Source organism: Camarhynchus parvulus, chromosome Z (genome assembly GCF_901933205.1).
Source record: "Camarhynchus parvulus chromosome Z, STF_HiC, whole genome shotgun sequence".
NCBI classification, from domain to species: domain Eukaryota; kingdom Metazoa; phylum Chordata; class Aves; order Passeriformes; family Thraupidae; genus Camarhynchus; species Camarhynchus parvulus.
In genome coordinates this window covers 9,755,270-9,770,919 of record NC_044601.1, presented here as the reverse complement: position 1 = coordinate 9,770,919, position 15,650 = coordinate 9,755,270, and the positions used below count along the sequence as shown (strand labels likewise).

The following is a 15,650-nucleotide window of genomic DNA, read 5'->3' as shown; positions in this document are numbered from 1 at the left end:
CATCCTGGAGTGCAGCAGAGCTCAGAGAGAAACTTTCTTGGAAGGGGTTTTTGGGGCAGATCTGATACTGGACAGCTAACACACAGAAAAAAACACAGGCTTTGCCTCTACACAGAATGCACTTTTTTTTTCTTAATGAATGTAGAAAAATGTGGTTACAATAAAGAAAAAGAAGCAAACAAGGGCCACTAATTTATATATCATACCAAACAGCTCCCTCTTTAACCAACAGAACCAGGAAGAACAAAGTATGCATAATAAATCCTTGCTGCATTATTTGATGAAGTAACAAGAGGAATTCAGTGAGAAGGAAAAGAAATGCATCTATATACTCAAGGTAGTAATGCACAAATAGGCATAAAAGAGTGCACTAAAAAATTCTGAAATTCTATGCTTCCCTTTGTGGCATTTAATAAATAGCTAGAGATCACACAAATGTCTCAAAAGTTAAAAGTTTCCGTGTCATTTTTACCACAGGCATTAGAAGTATAAACTGTTAAGTATATAAAGATAACCTTTACACCTGACTATCTACTTTTAATTATGTAGTAAGTTTTATAAGCCATAGTATACTATATCCCCTCTTAAAAATTAAAATAGTTCTAGCAAAATATCAAATATTGTGAGGCACTCTCCTGTAATTCTTTTTTGAAATGCAAAAAATATCCTCAGCACAAAATTATCACATTTCTGACAATGCAGAGCTTCTTATCCTACTCATTTCTATGTATTTCAATGCTTTTAACATAAAAATATTAGAATTTAATTTGGAGACAATCTTCATGGCACAGTACATTTTTATTTCCCACCACAGATTCTTCATTTGTGCATTCCCCAGGATTCCGCCATCTGGCCATGACCTACTCCATGGCTTCTGAGTGGCTTTGTTTTCCCATAGCTAATTCACCACCTTGTTTGTACTTTTCAGCAAAATAATCAGAGTCAAAGCTCACAGACAAGTCTGGAGGGCTCACATAAACATTTCCATTGTCTATTGTGACCTTATGAATCCTTTGTTTGACTCCTTTTGATTGCCACTTTGGTGTTGGTGATGGCTCCTGAGGATTTATTCCTTCGTACAGTCCTTCTCCTGTTTCCAAGGTAATTTTAAAATTATGCCAAGGACAAACAATACACGCTTGTCCATCGATATCCTGCAGGAAGAAGAAGAAAAGATAGTGAGTCATCTTCTAGGACAAAATGTATGTTTGGTTGTAAGGCTGTCTGAGGTTATAAGTTTCTCTATATAATGTTCAGATAAAAGCATTACAAAAAATCCATTAGAGTTTTCACATGACTCTATGCCTCTGCATTATTTTTATTTTGCTTACATACCTCTATTTCTCCACGACATAAAGGGCCTCCTTCATCTGAAACATGGCAGAATACCATATTAATTTATGAAGCAGATTTTATGCTTAATTCTAACAACACTGAGATCACACAGGCAAATATCTTACGGTAGCAGCGAGAATCCAGAGCATGAAATTTCCCCTCATGGTAGAAAACAACAATTTCTCTGCCATCGATTTTGGCTGTTATTCTTTGGGACTTCTTTATGTCATCTTCTTTGCCAATGAATACAAGACCATCTGGCTGCATTTCAGTTCCTCCTGTGCTTGAGCTGTGTGAATCCACATCCTTAAAACGCACGGACAAATTAATGAAAAGGTCACTTAGAAAGCAATTCACATTTGGATTTCATGTGAGGAGAGGAAGAAAAGGTTCCAGTGAAAGAATGCAGAGGTAGAAAAGCACAAGAGCTTGGTGACAGTGTTCAGTTAGGGTGTTCGCTAACAGAACTGACAGGACAAGGAAAACCAGCTGCTGGAAACCAGATACCTGAGGCTCAGGCAAGATAAACTTTCAATCACTATTTGTTTACTCTGCACCTAAACCACTTTCACCCCTCAAAACCCACATGCAAACAAACATAAGGATGGCAAATGTAAAATACTATACAGTTCAGGTATGCAACAGGTAACATTTATATGTAAATCCAATAATTTTACATATTATGGCTAGAAGCATAAAGTGATTAAAGTTAATGAAATACTATTCTGCAAAGGAAAGAAAATGTTTTTTATGAGAAGCTGTGTTCAACCTGACATTTCTAGCAAATTTTCCTGTCTTTCCTTCACGTATTTCAAACATATGACTCTCCCTCTCACAAGAGAGAACATTAAGCAGTTTTATGAAGGCAACCTTCCCTTTAAATTTACATACAGTTAGCTACTGTGTTCCGGTTCTTCCCAAGTTCCCAATACAACCTTGCTTCCTCAGAAAAATAAAGCTAAACCAGGTCTTTATAAACACAGGAAGGGGAGCCATGGATGAGGGGAGGAGGGGGTGTCTGTCCGGCTGCAGGGGGCTGCACTGTACCTTTGGTCCATACCAGATTGCAATGGAGATGAGAAAGCAGATGAAGAAATGAAGGCTGAGGATGATGAGGTCCAGCATGGCCTCCCTTCAGGTCTGTCACCGCTGCCCTGCCTTGTCCCCATGTGTCACAAGGTGCTTCTCAGCCCTTCTTTAAGCGCAAGCTGGAAGCACTGGGGCCAGGCCCTGCAGCACCCTGTGACGGGACTTTAGAGGCTCAACGCATCAGAAGCTGGCTCTGCCAGGGCTGATAAGAGCCAGGGACACGCTGGGGCTGGCCTGATAAGGGAAGAGCAGAGCTTCCAGTTCCCCCTGCTGCTGTCCTCACTGTGAGCCCAGTCCTGCTGCCTGCTCCCAGAACCCTGCTCAGAGCCACACGTGGCCTGTCCTCAGGGTCAGCAAATGCAGGTTTCCTCTTAAGCCACCGTGCTGGGGAGGCCAGTTTAAGTGGCAGTGTGGCATTTCCAAGACCAGTTGTGAACTGATCTGCACGTGATCAACTGTTCAGACCAACTCCCTGGTTTCCAGTTCAAGGAACTGCCACCCAGTCTTACCCAGAAAGTGAAACATCACTGCCAGGCCCACAGGATGATCCAGTAAAACATTCACACTTAGTTTATTCAGGTGATAAGCAAGCTAACCACAGGAACTAGAGTAGGAAATCCCCAGTTTTTGCTATCACCTTTTGGCTGACTCTCCCTATAAACTTTCCAAATTGGCAAGGATACTAAAATGCGGAAGCCTGTAGTTAAAACCTCTCTTATTAAGATGCCTCTGAAAAATCCTGTGTATATAAATGCATACCTCTCTAGAAACAGAAACACACACACACACATGTAAGTATTTGTGTGCACATATATCTGTTTGTATCTCCCAACTAGTATTAGGGTACACCTAACCTCCAGCTCATTTAGATGACTTCTTACACTCAGCTTGAATTTTGCACAAATAAATTATCCAGGCTCCCATTCTGAAACCTGATGGAGACCATCAGCAGCACATCGTGGACCCAGAGCGGCCTAAACTGCGCAAGCAATCAGTAGCCAAAAAGTTCCTTTCACAGCTGATACTTGCATGCTTGTCTGTGAACAAATGTAGGCTAAGGACTACACTGGCATGTCAGAGGCCCTCCAGAAGAAAACACTCAAGGCTACTTTCTTCAATTAGACAAGAAGAAACAGGTTACATCACCTCCTCAGAGATCCCAGACAGAATCCTGAGCTATCGGAGCAATTCCAAGTCGTGCAAGTGAGCACACTTCAGAGGAAAGGTTGTTTCCAGGCTTATGCAGAGCACTTTAGACTTCTAGCAGTTTTTTCCTGATATTTTCTTAAGAGTTCGGCTGCTTTGATATTTTTTGAGTCACTGCAGACAGCAAAGATGGAATTGTCCCTGCTGCCAAGTGCCACCTGGTGGGAACAGCAAAGGGGTTTGCAAGCAGTGTAAGGGTTCCTTCTCCAGCTGGAAACAACTGGATTCGTAAATTGTGGCGATTCACTGCTGTACCCTGCTCTGAATAGTGTTTCACCATTTTGGATAAAAGGAAAAATACCTCTGCTGCAGGGAACATTATTTTATTTTATTTTATTTTATTTTATTTTATTTTATTTTATTTTATTTTATTTTATTTTATTTATTTTATTTTTTCTATTTTTACTATATTTTACATTTCATTTTATTTTATTTTATTTTATTATAGTATTTTATTTTATTTTGTTTTATTTTATCCCCACTATGTTTCCTTGTCAAACCTCAAAATGCAGGTAAGATCAGCATGATGGCAGTTGCTACACAAATTGCCCAGATGTTATTCTCATTCAGAACCCGAGCTTTTGTTATCATTACAAAGCCTTTTCAATATTTTGGTCATATTTATCGATTTTGGGATACCTCATTCAGAAATAAAATTGGCCAGTCAGGGATTTTTTTTAAATTGGTTTTTTTTTTGGTCATGTTGTTGTTATTGGGAGTTTTATGGTGGCTGCTGTTGTTTAAACCCACCAGAAGAGTGTGGATGTGACCATTTTGTTTTGAGCAGGCTGGTGCAGTTCTTGCAGTAGTTAACTAATTAGCTGCACGGACATAATAGGGGACTGTAACAGGCACACTGCAACGGGGATGTATTGTTTAAAGCCTGCCCTGGTTGTGGCAAAAGGCTTCTAAAACATTTTTATAATTATTCCTGCCTGGCATATTTTAAGGCAGAGCAATGAAGACTGCACCCTCCTCATTTAGCTCTGTTGCTGTTCATTAGATTTTTCACTGCACTCACTGAACCAGCTGACTTTTTCTTTTTTTTTCATCATTTTGACATTACAAATAAAACTTATACTTTTCTGTGATGGGAGAACTCTGTTTCTGTGTAGTCGGGCAAGAGCAACCTGCAGTGTTTACAGCTGGTAGCAAATGTGTTATTAAAACCCTCAGCACGATGATGACAGCTCACGTGCACAAAAACAATGGACAAACCAAAGCAGGTGACATCAAAATCTCAGTGGCTGCTTTTCTAGTAATAATGGTGAAGCCTAAACTACCCCCCCAAACACAAAGGGGCTGTAAAGCACATTCCCACTGACTTGTGTCAGCCTCCCTATCTTGTGCAGGATCACATCTACTTTGGCCATTCCTGACAAATATTTTGAACTAAATTCCAGTGGCAGAGTTTAGATAGCTTGGCAGGCAGTTTTCATGTTAAAACACTTGCAGTTCTTCACTTTTTTCCTCCAATTTGCTCATCAGAAGAGGCCTGCCTGAAAACCAAAATAATTTCTCTTTCCTGCTCTTGGTGGCAGCATTTTCCAGGCTGTGAAGCCTTAGTCGCTGCAGAGGACTCCTCAAGGTTCCTCTGAGAGCTGATACCTCATACAATTCACAGGTCCTTTGTTTATGTTATTTCCCTCCAAATGCTCTCATCTTTTTGTGATCCTTCTTAAAAGATACAGTCACAAAGCAGAATCAATACCCTGAGCATCCACTGCAGTTAATAAAACAGTTGCCTCTTGTGACTCCTTTAAGTCATACCCACCCGTCACTCATTTCCTTTTCCACCACATCATGTGGTTGGCTAATGCTCTGCTTCAATTTCTCTAAAATTTCCAGGTGTATTGCACTTTTTTTGAACTGCAAAAATGCAGCCTAGACAGTTTTTTGTCCACCATTTTAATGTTTTTTCCCTTTCCTTTTTATTTTGACTTCAAACTAGTCCATGATTATTTTACCTGATTGATTTCAGATATTTTTTCCAGCTAATCAAGACTGCTTTGGATTTTAGCCTATCCTGAGGAGCACTGGTAGCTCTTTCTGGGTGCATTTTCTCAAGCTTAGCAAGAAGAGAATGCATACTCCTGCATTCAATTACTTCCCAAAAAAATACCAAACAGCACTACATTGAATTCTTGCAGACCAATTATTTTATTTGGGGAAAAGGCACAAAGTAAAATACAAGAATTTTAAAACTCACTATCTATATAAGTATTTTATATAAATAGTTGGAAGACAAAGCTATTCAGATTTTAAGTCTTATTTTCAGCTGGATAAGTGGTTGCAAATATTTGAGAACAGACAAGCAGACAAATCTTTTATTCTGCTTTTAGAAAATGAAAGTGAAACAATATAGGATTTTTCACTGGCTTTCACTGCCAGAAGTGCAGTTTTATCTCCTGTCCCATGTTCTCTATAGAAACTGCAGTTTACACATGACAGTTCTGAAAGAGCAAGTTTTGCAGTCTGTATTGCAAAGAATGTTTTCCTGACCATTAGCTTAAAAGATCCCAGATAAACCTTGAACAGTGACTTATCTAAAGTTCAGTTTCAATAAGATTCGTCTCCTACATGTTTTATCACAGGTCACTTCAAAAATTTACTATTAATGTTAATTTCCATGTGTGTTTAAGTAGTTTAATGTCAGTCTTATTTCTTTCATTCTCTGTCTCATAATGAGTGCCTGCATATCCAAGGAGGTAAGAACTACATCCACTGTAGTATCTTATTATTATGTTATTACATATTATCCTGCTTGTCCAGATAAATGGTACATTTCCTATATGTAGTCTTTATCACATTTCTTCCACATGACCCTTCACAATGGAAGATTCTGTGATAAGCTAATGAACCTGCCATCCTTTCATGTTTAGTATTATTCCTGAATGCATTTGTGCTATTATTTCTATAATAAACTGTTAGGCATGACTGCTAGCAAAGACTGTTTGCATCTAAATCTCCTTTTGTAACAACAAATAATTCTGAATCTAATCATTCCCTGTAGTTGTGTTGATGACAGTAACAGTAATAAGGAAATTGTTTTTGTAAGAAGCGAGATATGTCACAGAGCTGAAAATATATCATGTGCCACAAGAAAAATGTACTTTCAAAATATTCCTTGCACTTCTGTACCAGTGAGGGAGGATGCAAACCCCAGGGAATCCTGGTTTCCAATCCTAGAGGTTTGGAAATTCCCCTCTGTGCACAGAAGGCGGAGCCCAAAGCCTTCAACCCAGATTAATGTACAGTCACCAAAGAGATGCCCAGGTCTGGTTTCTAGTGAAGTGTGGAGGGGAACTGAACAACAACCATGAAAAAATGCCAAAAGGCAAGGATGCACCATAGGTAAAGCTGTTATCATCACTTTTGTGTTGTTTTTATCATAACTATTAACAGGGATTTCAACATCAGCAAAAGAGAACATCAGAAGGCCTGACACTGCATTGAGGGTGAAGGACTTCTTAAATATAATCAGTGGAAGTTTCTCCTTCTTGTGCCTACATGCCTATAGAAGCCCTTAGTTCCTGTTAGGAGATTTTTTTCCCCCTCATAAAATGTGGAAGAGTAATTAAGTGTCTTTTAAAATTATCATTCTAACATTGCTGAAAAAAACTAGCTTTTTAATTCAAGAACCTCATATTAGAATGCAAGGAAGTTCTTGTTCTTTCAAATCAAGAAATAAGAGTACTGTAAATTAAGACCACTTTGTACAATCATTTTTATGATGAAGACCTTACTGCAAACTAGGAAGAATTCTGAATGCCCAATTCTTTCTTCTAAACTATCAGTAATATGCTGCTAAGGAAGACTTCAAGAATAACCTTACTGTTTAGACTATGCACAGCAGCACATCATCCATGCCCTGAAATTTTTCTCTCCCTCCAGCTCTGCTTTGCCAGTCTGTCCCATTCACAACTATTTCCATTATTTCAGTCAACACTTGGTCCTCTTGTTAGTGCTTTAGTTAGTTCCTCAATTCCTCTTGCACATGAGTCACATAAAACATTCCATATTTTACTGCAGTTACTGTGCCTCTGACTGCTTCTTGTGATTACTTTTCAGAGTACTCTGACTTAGTCTTGCAAAAGATTCAAAAGTTACCTAGTTATTTGTCTTGTAGACTGGGCAAGCAACATCCATGACTTATTCCCAGACTTTTTTTTCTTCTCCCTCCTGCCAAAGACCCAGCCTATCAGTACTAAAAAAAAAAAAAAAAATCAGAGCAATACCTACCAAGCATGGCATCTGTCCCTGTACATACAGCATAATAAAATACTTCATTTTCTCACTTTCTGCTCTGAGAACTCTTCCTGTGCAATTCTTGGTGTACAATGAGTCATAATCTACTGGGTGCACCTCTACAACCTTTTAGGCATTTTAATAGTTTCATAAATTACATAAAGGTAAGAAGAAATTACAATACTTTAGCAACTAAATTTATCACATTTTTAAAAAATCACAAAACCCCCCAAAACTAAAAAAAAGCAGATGTGATTTAAAACCTTTTACCATAAATTTATAGTTTTCAGTCTGTGGTCCCAGAAACACAGAGGCTAACCTGTTACACAGCACTGTTACCTCCTTCATGTTCTCCTTCTACTTCCACAGATATCAAGTAATTTTAAAAGATGCCTGCAAAAATCAGCTAGAAACAAAGCCTAGGAGCCAGAAATATGTGCTTTATCAGCTCATGTCTTTTTAAGAGGGGTACTGCAGAATTGTCTCCTACAATTTTACTCTACAGAAAGTACAGAAACACTGGCATAGCATCTTATTAGCTGTAGCATAACTATAAACCATATAGATTGGGCATTATGTGAGACTACAGAACAATATGGAAATTCACATAGCCTAGAAAGGTCTTCAGGACAGTGCATGACAGATCTGGACACCTTGATAGAAAGAATTCAGTACATTAGACTAATTTTATAACTCTTTTTACAGGTGCCAATCCATTTAGTTATAAAGAAGTGTAAGATAATCCTGTTGTTTTCTCTGGTAATTCAGGGCTACGAAAGAAGCCACATGCCCTGAAAAAGTGCTAGCTTGTGCAAAATGTAGAGGACCATCTGCTCAACCACACAAGGTTTCACGAGCATATTTTGCTGGTACTCTATTCTGTATTACCTCCCCAGCAGACTTAGAACTTAATTTAAGTTCCTCATCGATACGCTCAAAGAGAGATTGATCTTTGTCATTTTCAAAACACAGTTGCACTCCAGAAGAATCAGCAAATGGTCAGTAAATGGTGGCATTCATCAGTAAATGTTGGTTCACATACTGGGAATGTGTAAGTAGTGGTGGAAAGGACCTCAGCAACCTATGGAGTTTACATATTCTGACTGGATTAAGGATGAGAAAAATTTAATAGAGATGTTATAACTCTGTGATCTGAAAAAAACAAACCCCTGCTTTCCAAGACACATCTCACCTAGCAATTAGCACATAGAAAGTTTTCCTTCATGTGCAAGCTAGATTTTGCTTTTTGCAAATATTTTCCCCTCATGTTCTCCTTATCCTCTAAAACTTCTCACCATTCCTAGAAGAACCACAGCCTTATGTACAATGACATTCATGTTTCTCTGACTTCATTTATATGTCCTTGTATCCAAGTATTTCTGATTTTATTGCACACAGAGATTTTACAGTTCTGAAAAAGAAAAGGCCATAAGTTGCATAAATTCCGTAAGTTGATTTTTTGTTTTAAGTAAACATAATTTATTTTCTAACCTAATATTCCATTCTTCAGCAGCAGAGAATGCTGGTGCCTTTATGCAGTGAAAGCTGTTGTAAGCCATTTTCATTTTTGTAGTAGATAGTGGTGCCTGAAGACACAATGTGAGACAGAATAAAAAAATCCACTTTTTTGTAATTTATTTCTAATAGAAGAATTATTTTTTAGTTTTCCATATATAACAAGAGTTTTCCATACTCTGAAAACACTGAAAAGCTACAGCAGCACAGAAGTTAACAGAAAAGAGATTTCTGTTGTGTCTTAATACTTCACATCCAAGGTTCATATATTCACAATACACCTCACGGAGAATGCTTACATAAATTGTCACTTGTAATAAGCACCATGCAGACTGTCCTAAACCATGAACTTCAGATCCATACTGGAAAAAAAATGCAGCTAAGTATAGCAACAATTTCCTTCTGTTTAATATCAGCAAAGCCTTCCTGGTGCTGTGACTGTGGGGTGTCAGGAGAACATGAGGGCACAGGATACAAGCAGAGAGGTGACATTTGAGCACAGACCTCTGGTCTACATCTGCTTCTTCCCAGCTTCACCATCCCTGTCTCTTCTCCTCTGCTGATACTTCCACGTGTCTTCTCTCACTCCACGTTTGACCTGGAGTAAAGATGTACTAAATATTGGAAGCATCCTGTCACCCCTGCTCAAAGAAAGCATTTTGGTAGAAAATTTGGCCATGTGAAACTTAACAAACTGGCCATCCTCTGGGGGAAGCGGAGAGGAAAGTGCTGACCTCTTCTTCTTGGGATTCATGGCAGGATACACGGAAATGACTCAGAGCTGTGGCAGGGGAGGTTCAGACTTGACATGAGGAAGCATTTCTTTACCAAGATGGGGGACAAACATTGGAACAGGCTTCATTGGAGAGGTGTTCAGTGCCCCAAGCCTGTCAGTGTTCCAGAGGCATTTGGAGCACTGTGTTTTTAATGTGGCTTTAACTTTGGGTCATCCCTGAAGGGATCACGGAGTTGGAATAGATGATGGTTGTAGGTGTCTTCCAAATGAAAAAATCTTTTCTTTTCTTTTCTTTTCTTTTCTTTTCTTTTCTTTTCTTTTCTTTTTTCTTTTCTTTTCTTCTTTTCTTTCCTTTCCTTTCCTTTCCTTTCCTTTCCTTTCCTTTCCTTTCCTTTCCTTTCCTTTCCTTTCCTTTCCTTTCCTTTTTTCCTTTCCTTTCCTTTCCTTTCCTTTCCTTTCCTTTCCTTTCCTTTCCTTTCCTTTTTCCTTTCCTTTCCTTTCCTTTTCCTTTCCTTTCCTTTCCTTTCCTTTTCCTTTCCTTTTCCTTTCCTTTCCTTTCCTTTCCTTTCCTTTCCTTTCCTTTCCTTTCCTTTCCTTTTCCTTTCCTTTCCTTTCCTTTTCCTTTCCTTTCCTTTCCTTTCCTTTCCTTTCCTTTCCTTTCCTTTCCTTTCCTTTCCTTTCCTTTCCTTTCCTTTCCTTTCCTTTCCTTTCCTTTCCTTTCCTTTCCTTTCCACTTTTCTGAATTTTTTCTTTTCTTTTCTGAACTCTTCTCTTCTCTTCTCTTCTCTTCTCTTCTCTTCTCTTCTCTTCTCTTCTCTTCTCTGCTCTTCTCTTCTCGTCTCGTCTCGTCTCGTCTCGTCTCGTCTCGTCTCGTCTCGTCTCGTCTCTGAACTTTTCTTCTCTGAACTTTTCTTTTCTTTTCTGAACTTTTCTAAACTTCTCTGAACTTTTCTGAACTTTTCTTTCCAGAAATTTTCTTTTCTTTTCTGAAATTTCCTGAACTCTCCTAAACTTTCCTTCCTCTTCCTCTTCCTCTTCCTCTTCCTCTTCCTCTTCCTCTTCCTCTTCCTCTTCCTCTTCCTCTTCCTCTTCCTCTTCCTCTTCCTCTTCCTCTTCCTCTTCCTCTTCCTCTTCCTCTTCCTCTTCCTCTTCCTCTTCCCCTTCCCCTTCCCCTTCCCCTTCCTCTTCCTCTTCCTCTTCCTCTTCCTCTTCCTCTTCCTCTTCCTCTTCCTCTCTCCCTTCCCCTTCCTCTTCATCATCCTCTTCCCCGTCTTTATTTTCTTTTCCTTTCTTTTCTCTACTCTAATTCACCAACATACTATTTGCATGGAGGTTCTCAGGTAATTTTTCTCCCCAGCTCAAGAGACTATGGTGGCTGATTATTGTGTAAAGTGTTGCAAAGCCTTTGCAAATAAAAAATTAAATAATTCAGAACTGAAAAAGTCTCTTCCTTGCTTGCCTAAGGTGAGTAATTTGAATAGAAATGAGAAAAATTCATTTTGCCCATTATCAGCTCCACACAAGGTGGATAATGGGTTTGTTCTGGACATATGCTGGGGCTTTTATTAAAAATTCTCCCAAATAACTCTCTCAGGCTGCTATTCAACTACAAGACATACTTATCATCATCCTCCTCCTTATTATTATTATTATTACACCACCAGCATTACCATCACAATTATCCCTCAAAACATCCAATTGCTCAATTGTAGAAGATCCCAAAGGACACGACAGAAAGAAAAGTCCAATTTCCAATTATCCTCTTGGAGCTAAAATGCTCTCATTACGATCAGACCTGTTCTACAACATCTGAGAGACTGAACCCTTGTGAGAGATGCTGTCAGATAAACACTGTCACAGCTCTTGAAGGAAGATGATTTTCCCACTGAAATCTACAATGTTCATTGAGAAAATGTGGGTTTTTTAATTTTATTTTTTAGTCTGTGTCTGTTTTTAAAACAACCATTTCAAACAAAAGCTATATTTAACATAACATTGTGCTATATTAAACATTAGACATTAGATATAGCATCAGGTGCGTAAGTTTCTTTCTGTCTTCATCTTTTCCAGAATATAGATCAGATAATCCTTACTATCAATTTCATACTCTGCTCTTTTTGTAGTTTAGGAGATGTTTCCAAATTAACGCTGCAGTCTTTACTATTTGAAATTTCTGTAATAATCTCTGAGAGTGAAAAGGCCCCCACCCCCAGCAAATTAAGGAGACTAAACCTAAAAAATTTACAGTTTGTGTTGCTATTGCTTCTATTGAACACAATTCCCCAGGGATAGGCACTAACCATCCAAGTGATAACTTACAAAGGACACTGCACAGAATTAGACTTTGTAAGGTCTCACAGAGAACCCAAAAACAGTTAAGCACTAAAATTGTGCTCCACCATAGGAAACAGTCCTTGTAAATTACTGAAATGTTTTAATATTACAGTTACAATGAAACTGTTCCAAATATTTTAACCTTACAGCACAAGCTCTTCATTACCTCACTAGCCACCCTTCCATCACTCATCAGTTCATAGTTAATGTAATTTTCTTTACCTTTTAGAGTTCATAACACGGAATGCACTCAGAAGAAAAAAATTCCCTCAGTTTATTTTTTTGGCAGCAAATGTTCTTGGATAACACAGTACTGTAGAAGAAATTATTTCATTTAGTACCAGTAGAGCTAACCATGACATCCCAGCAGCTGGAATCAGCTTATAGCCAAGTTTGTCTAAAGACTAATTGCCTCCTCTGGTGCACCACTATAACTGGCAACTGGAACAGGCACTCTGTAGGACAAATTGGAAATAAAGCTGCAATCTGAAGGTGGAACTTGAAAAAGGGACTTGGACCAGAAACTTGTTTTGAGAAAGTACACAACTGACATGTCATCCTGTCAATCACATACTCACAACTTTCTCCAACACAGAAATGGTTTGTTTGAACAGCTGTAGGCCACTTTGGTTACTGCCCAGGCAGAAAGAGTGAAAGAAGCTGCTTCAACAGGCTGAGAATATGAACATGAAAAATCTGCAGCTTTTTCTGGAAACCCACTCTACAAGGACTATGTAGGACTTGTTGGTTTTGAGGGATCTGAAGCAGTATCCTAATTCTGAGCAACTTTAGCAAGAACATGTCACCCAGGCTCTCAAGCTGCATTGCAAGCAGAGCCTGTAATTGCTTGGTTAACCTCAAGAAGCAATTTAGGAGCTGAATTGCCAACCAGCACATCCCACCAGCAAGCACTGTGAGAAGCACAGAGGGTGTTCGTAATGTTACACAGCAGCAATAAGGGGGCTGTTCAAGCCACAGGTCACTGCTCTGGAGACCTGACACTTCTGCCCAGTCTTCTTCTTTGAGAAGAAAACCTTCGTCACACTTGTTTTAGCAGGTAAGAGTGGTCCAGAAGGAGCCCCACCCACCACTGAAGCAGGCACACTTTCAGAAGAAAGCCCAGACCTTTGAACAGGAAGAGTTCAACTGCAGGAGTTGGAGCATTTTATTTTCTCCAGAAAAAAACTGGTAGTTTCAATAGCACCCAGCTATTGAAACTTCTAGCTCTCCACTGGTGTAATCAAAATGGTTAATCTGCCTTAGACATAATAGCATGGAGTTTATTTTGGGTTCCTCAGTAAGGAGAGCTCAGGTGAGGCTTCCCCTTTCCTGTGAGTAAAGCAGGTTCATTATGCTGGGTGAACAGAGAGAAGAGTGGTGAGAAAATGGTAAAAGATTTTCTGGTTTTAGCTGTTCACAACAGTATGTATACTATATATAGTATATATAGATATAGTATATGTGTATATATAATATGTATTTGGGAATGAAAAAAAATCTTATTTACCTGTCTTGATTGGTATTGGATTTATTGATACAAATTCATGAATAATAAATTCACTGTAATAAAGCTACTAGAAATTCATAAAAGCTACTGGTTCCTGTATCCTTTTAGCTGGGTTTATTTGGAATTGTAGTATTTTTTATAATTAATAAAAGCCTGAGTCAAACAATATGTGAGGCTCAGCATCTTATCCGTCCATCCCGATCGTCCTACCCCCCGACACTTCTACATTAACTCAGTCAAATTTTTCACCTGTGATTGCAGGAGCAATCCACCCCATCCCTAAAGCTCCTGGCACACAGCGTGCTAAGAACAACAGCCTTTATCGACCTTGCTTCCCCTTCTGCTTTCCAAGCCCATGGAAGAGGGTTCATCCCGCGCAGTGGCTCTGTTCCCTGCGGCTGCCGTGCCCTGCCACGGGTACCACACGTGGTACTCATCACCTGTGAGCAGAGCCTGACCCCTGCCATGGGCCTGATGCAAGCCTGGAGTGCATTCCTGGGAACAGAGCCTGTTATAAACGATCAGTCGTGAGCCAAATTATCAAAAATGCGAAAAGATTTATTTATCTTTTTGCGTGACCGAAATATGGTCCTCAAACCATCACAGCCAAAGAGGCAGCATCGAGCCCGGGATTGGCACTGGGTGAACCTGGATCCGATCTCTATCGCGTCGGAATCCCCCCAGTTCACAAGAGCCGCTTCTTGCGGGGCTGTTTTATACAGTTTATTGCGCCCGAGGTGAAGGAGTCACAATTTCTTTTGTAACACTTCACATTCATCGCTGTTCCTTTCAGTGTGTAGAGCTGGACAAAGATCATCTCCAGGTGGGTAGTCAGTGTTGATTGTATTCACAGTATAACTCTGGCGTCCCTGGCTATCTTGATTTATGTTATCTGCAGGACAGTGATTGCTCTTCAGGTGGTTTCCAATGATTCGATGACTCGAGATACCAAGATACCGGTGATCATTGTAGTTTGAGCATCTATTCTTATGCTAAAGCATCGATTGTTATCTTAGCTGTGTCCCGGAATCTTAGAATCTGAATAGACATCTGCTCTCGGGGCCGTGTGTGGTCAGAGACACGTTCGGATTTCACAATCTTTATAAAACACATTCTTTAATAGCGTGAATTATTTCTAACATATAATTACAGAGCCGATATCGGTTCGGAACCCAAGGTTACCAGACCTCCCGGGATGCCCTTGCTGCCGCATCCTCGTTGCCACAGCCCTGGCATCCCCACCGCCATTCTCTGCGGGATGCGCCCATTCCCCACCGGGATGCGGCAGCTCCCCGGGCGCTTATCAGGAGCCACAGGCGGCCCTCAAAGAGCAGCGTGAGCCCAGGCTACAGCTCACAGCGTGTCCTGGGGCTGCAGGAGCCGTATCTCCCACCGTGCCAGGGCAGGTGCTGCTGCGGTGTCCCTTGTGGCCGTGGGTGACAGCGGGGCCGCAGCAGAGTGCACTTGTGATGGCCGAGGCATCTGAGCCTTTCTGGGCACAAATGTCTCTCCAGGAGCTGCTGATCAATGTAAATTGGAGAGACTTTTCCTAGCACTTTTTGAGCTCCAAGTGAGAGAGTAGTAATTCTCCAGAGTAGAAATCCATTTTGATTTAGGTGAAATGTACATCTTTGAGTCTGTGGTTAGAAAACATAGCTATTTAGCCTGACTGCAAAAGCC

General features: G+C 39.9%; 1 protein-coding gene across 1 annotated transcript; it reads right to left on the bottom strand.

The window, feature by feature from the left end:
• Nucleotides 1-258: 258 nt before the first annotated feature.
• RFESD (Rieske Fe-S domain containing) lies at nt 259-2,528 on the bottom strand. The gene is made up of 4 exons (XM_030968918.1): nt 2,383-2,528; nt 1,461-1,641; nt 1,336-1,370; nt 259-1,154 (listed from the first exon to the last, which is right to left on the bottom strand). The coding sequence occupies exons 1-4, from the start codon at nt 2,458-2,460 to the stop codon at nt 861-863; spliced, it is 588 nt and encodes a 195-aa protein (XP_030824778.1). The 5' UTR covers nt 2,461-2,528; the 3' UTR covers nt 259-860.
• Nucleotides 2,529-15,650: the final 13,122 nt, after the last annotated feature.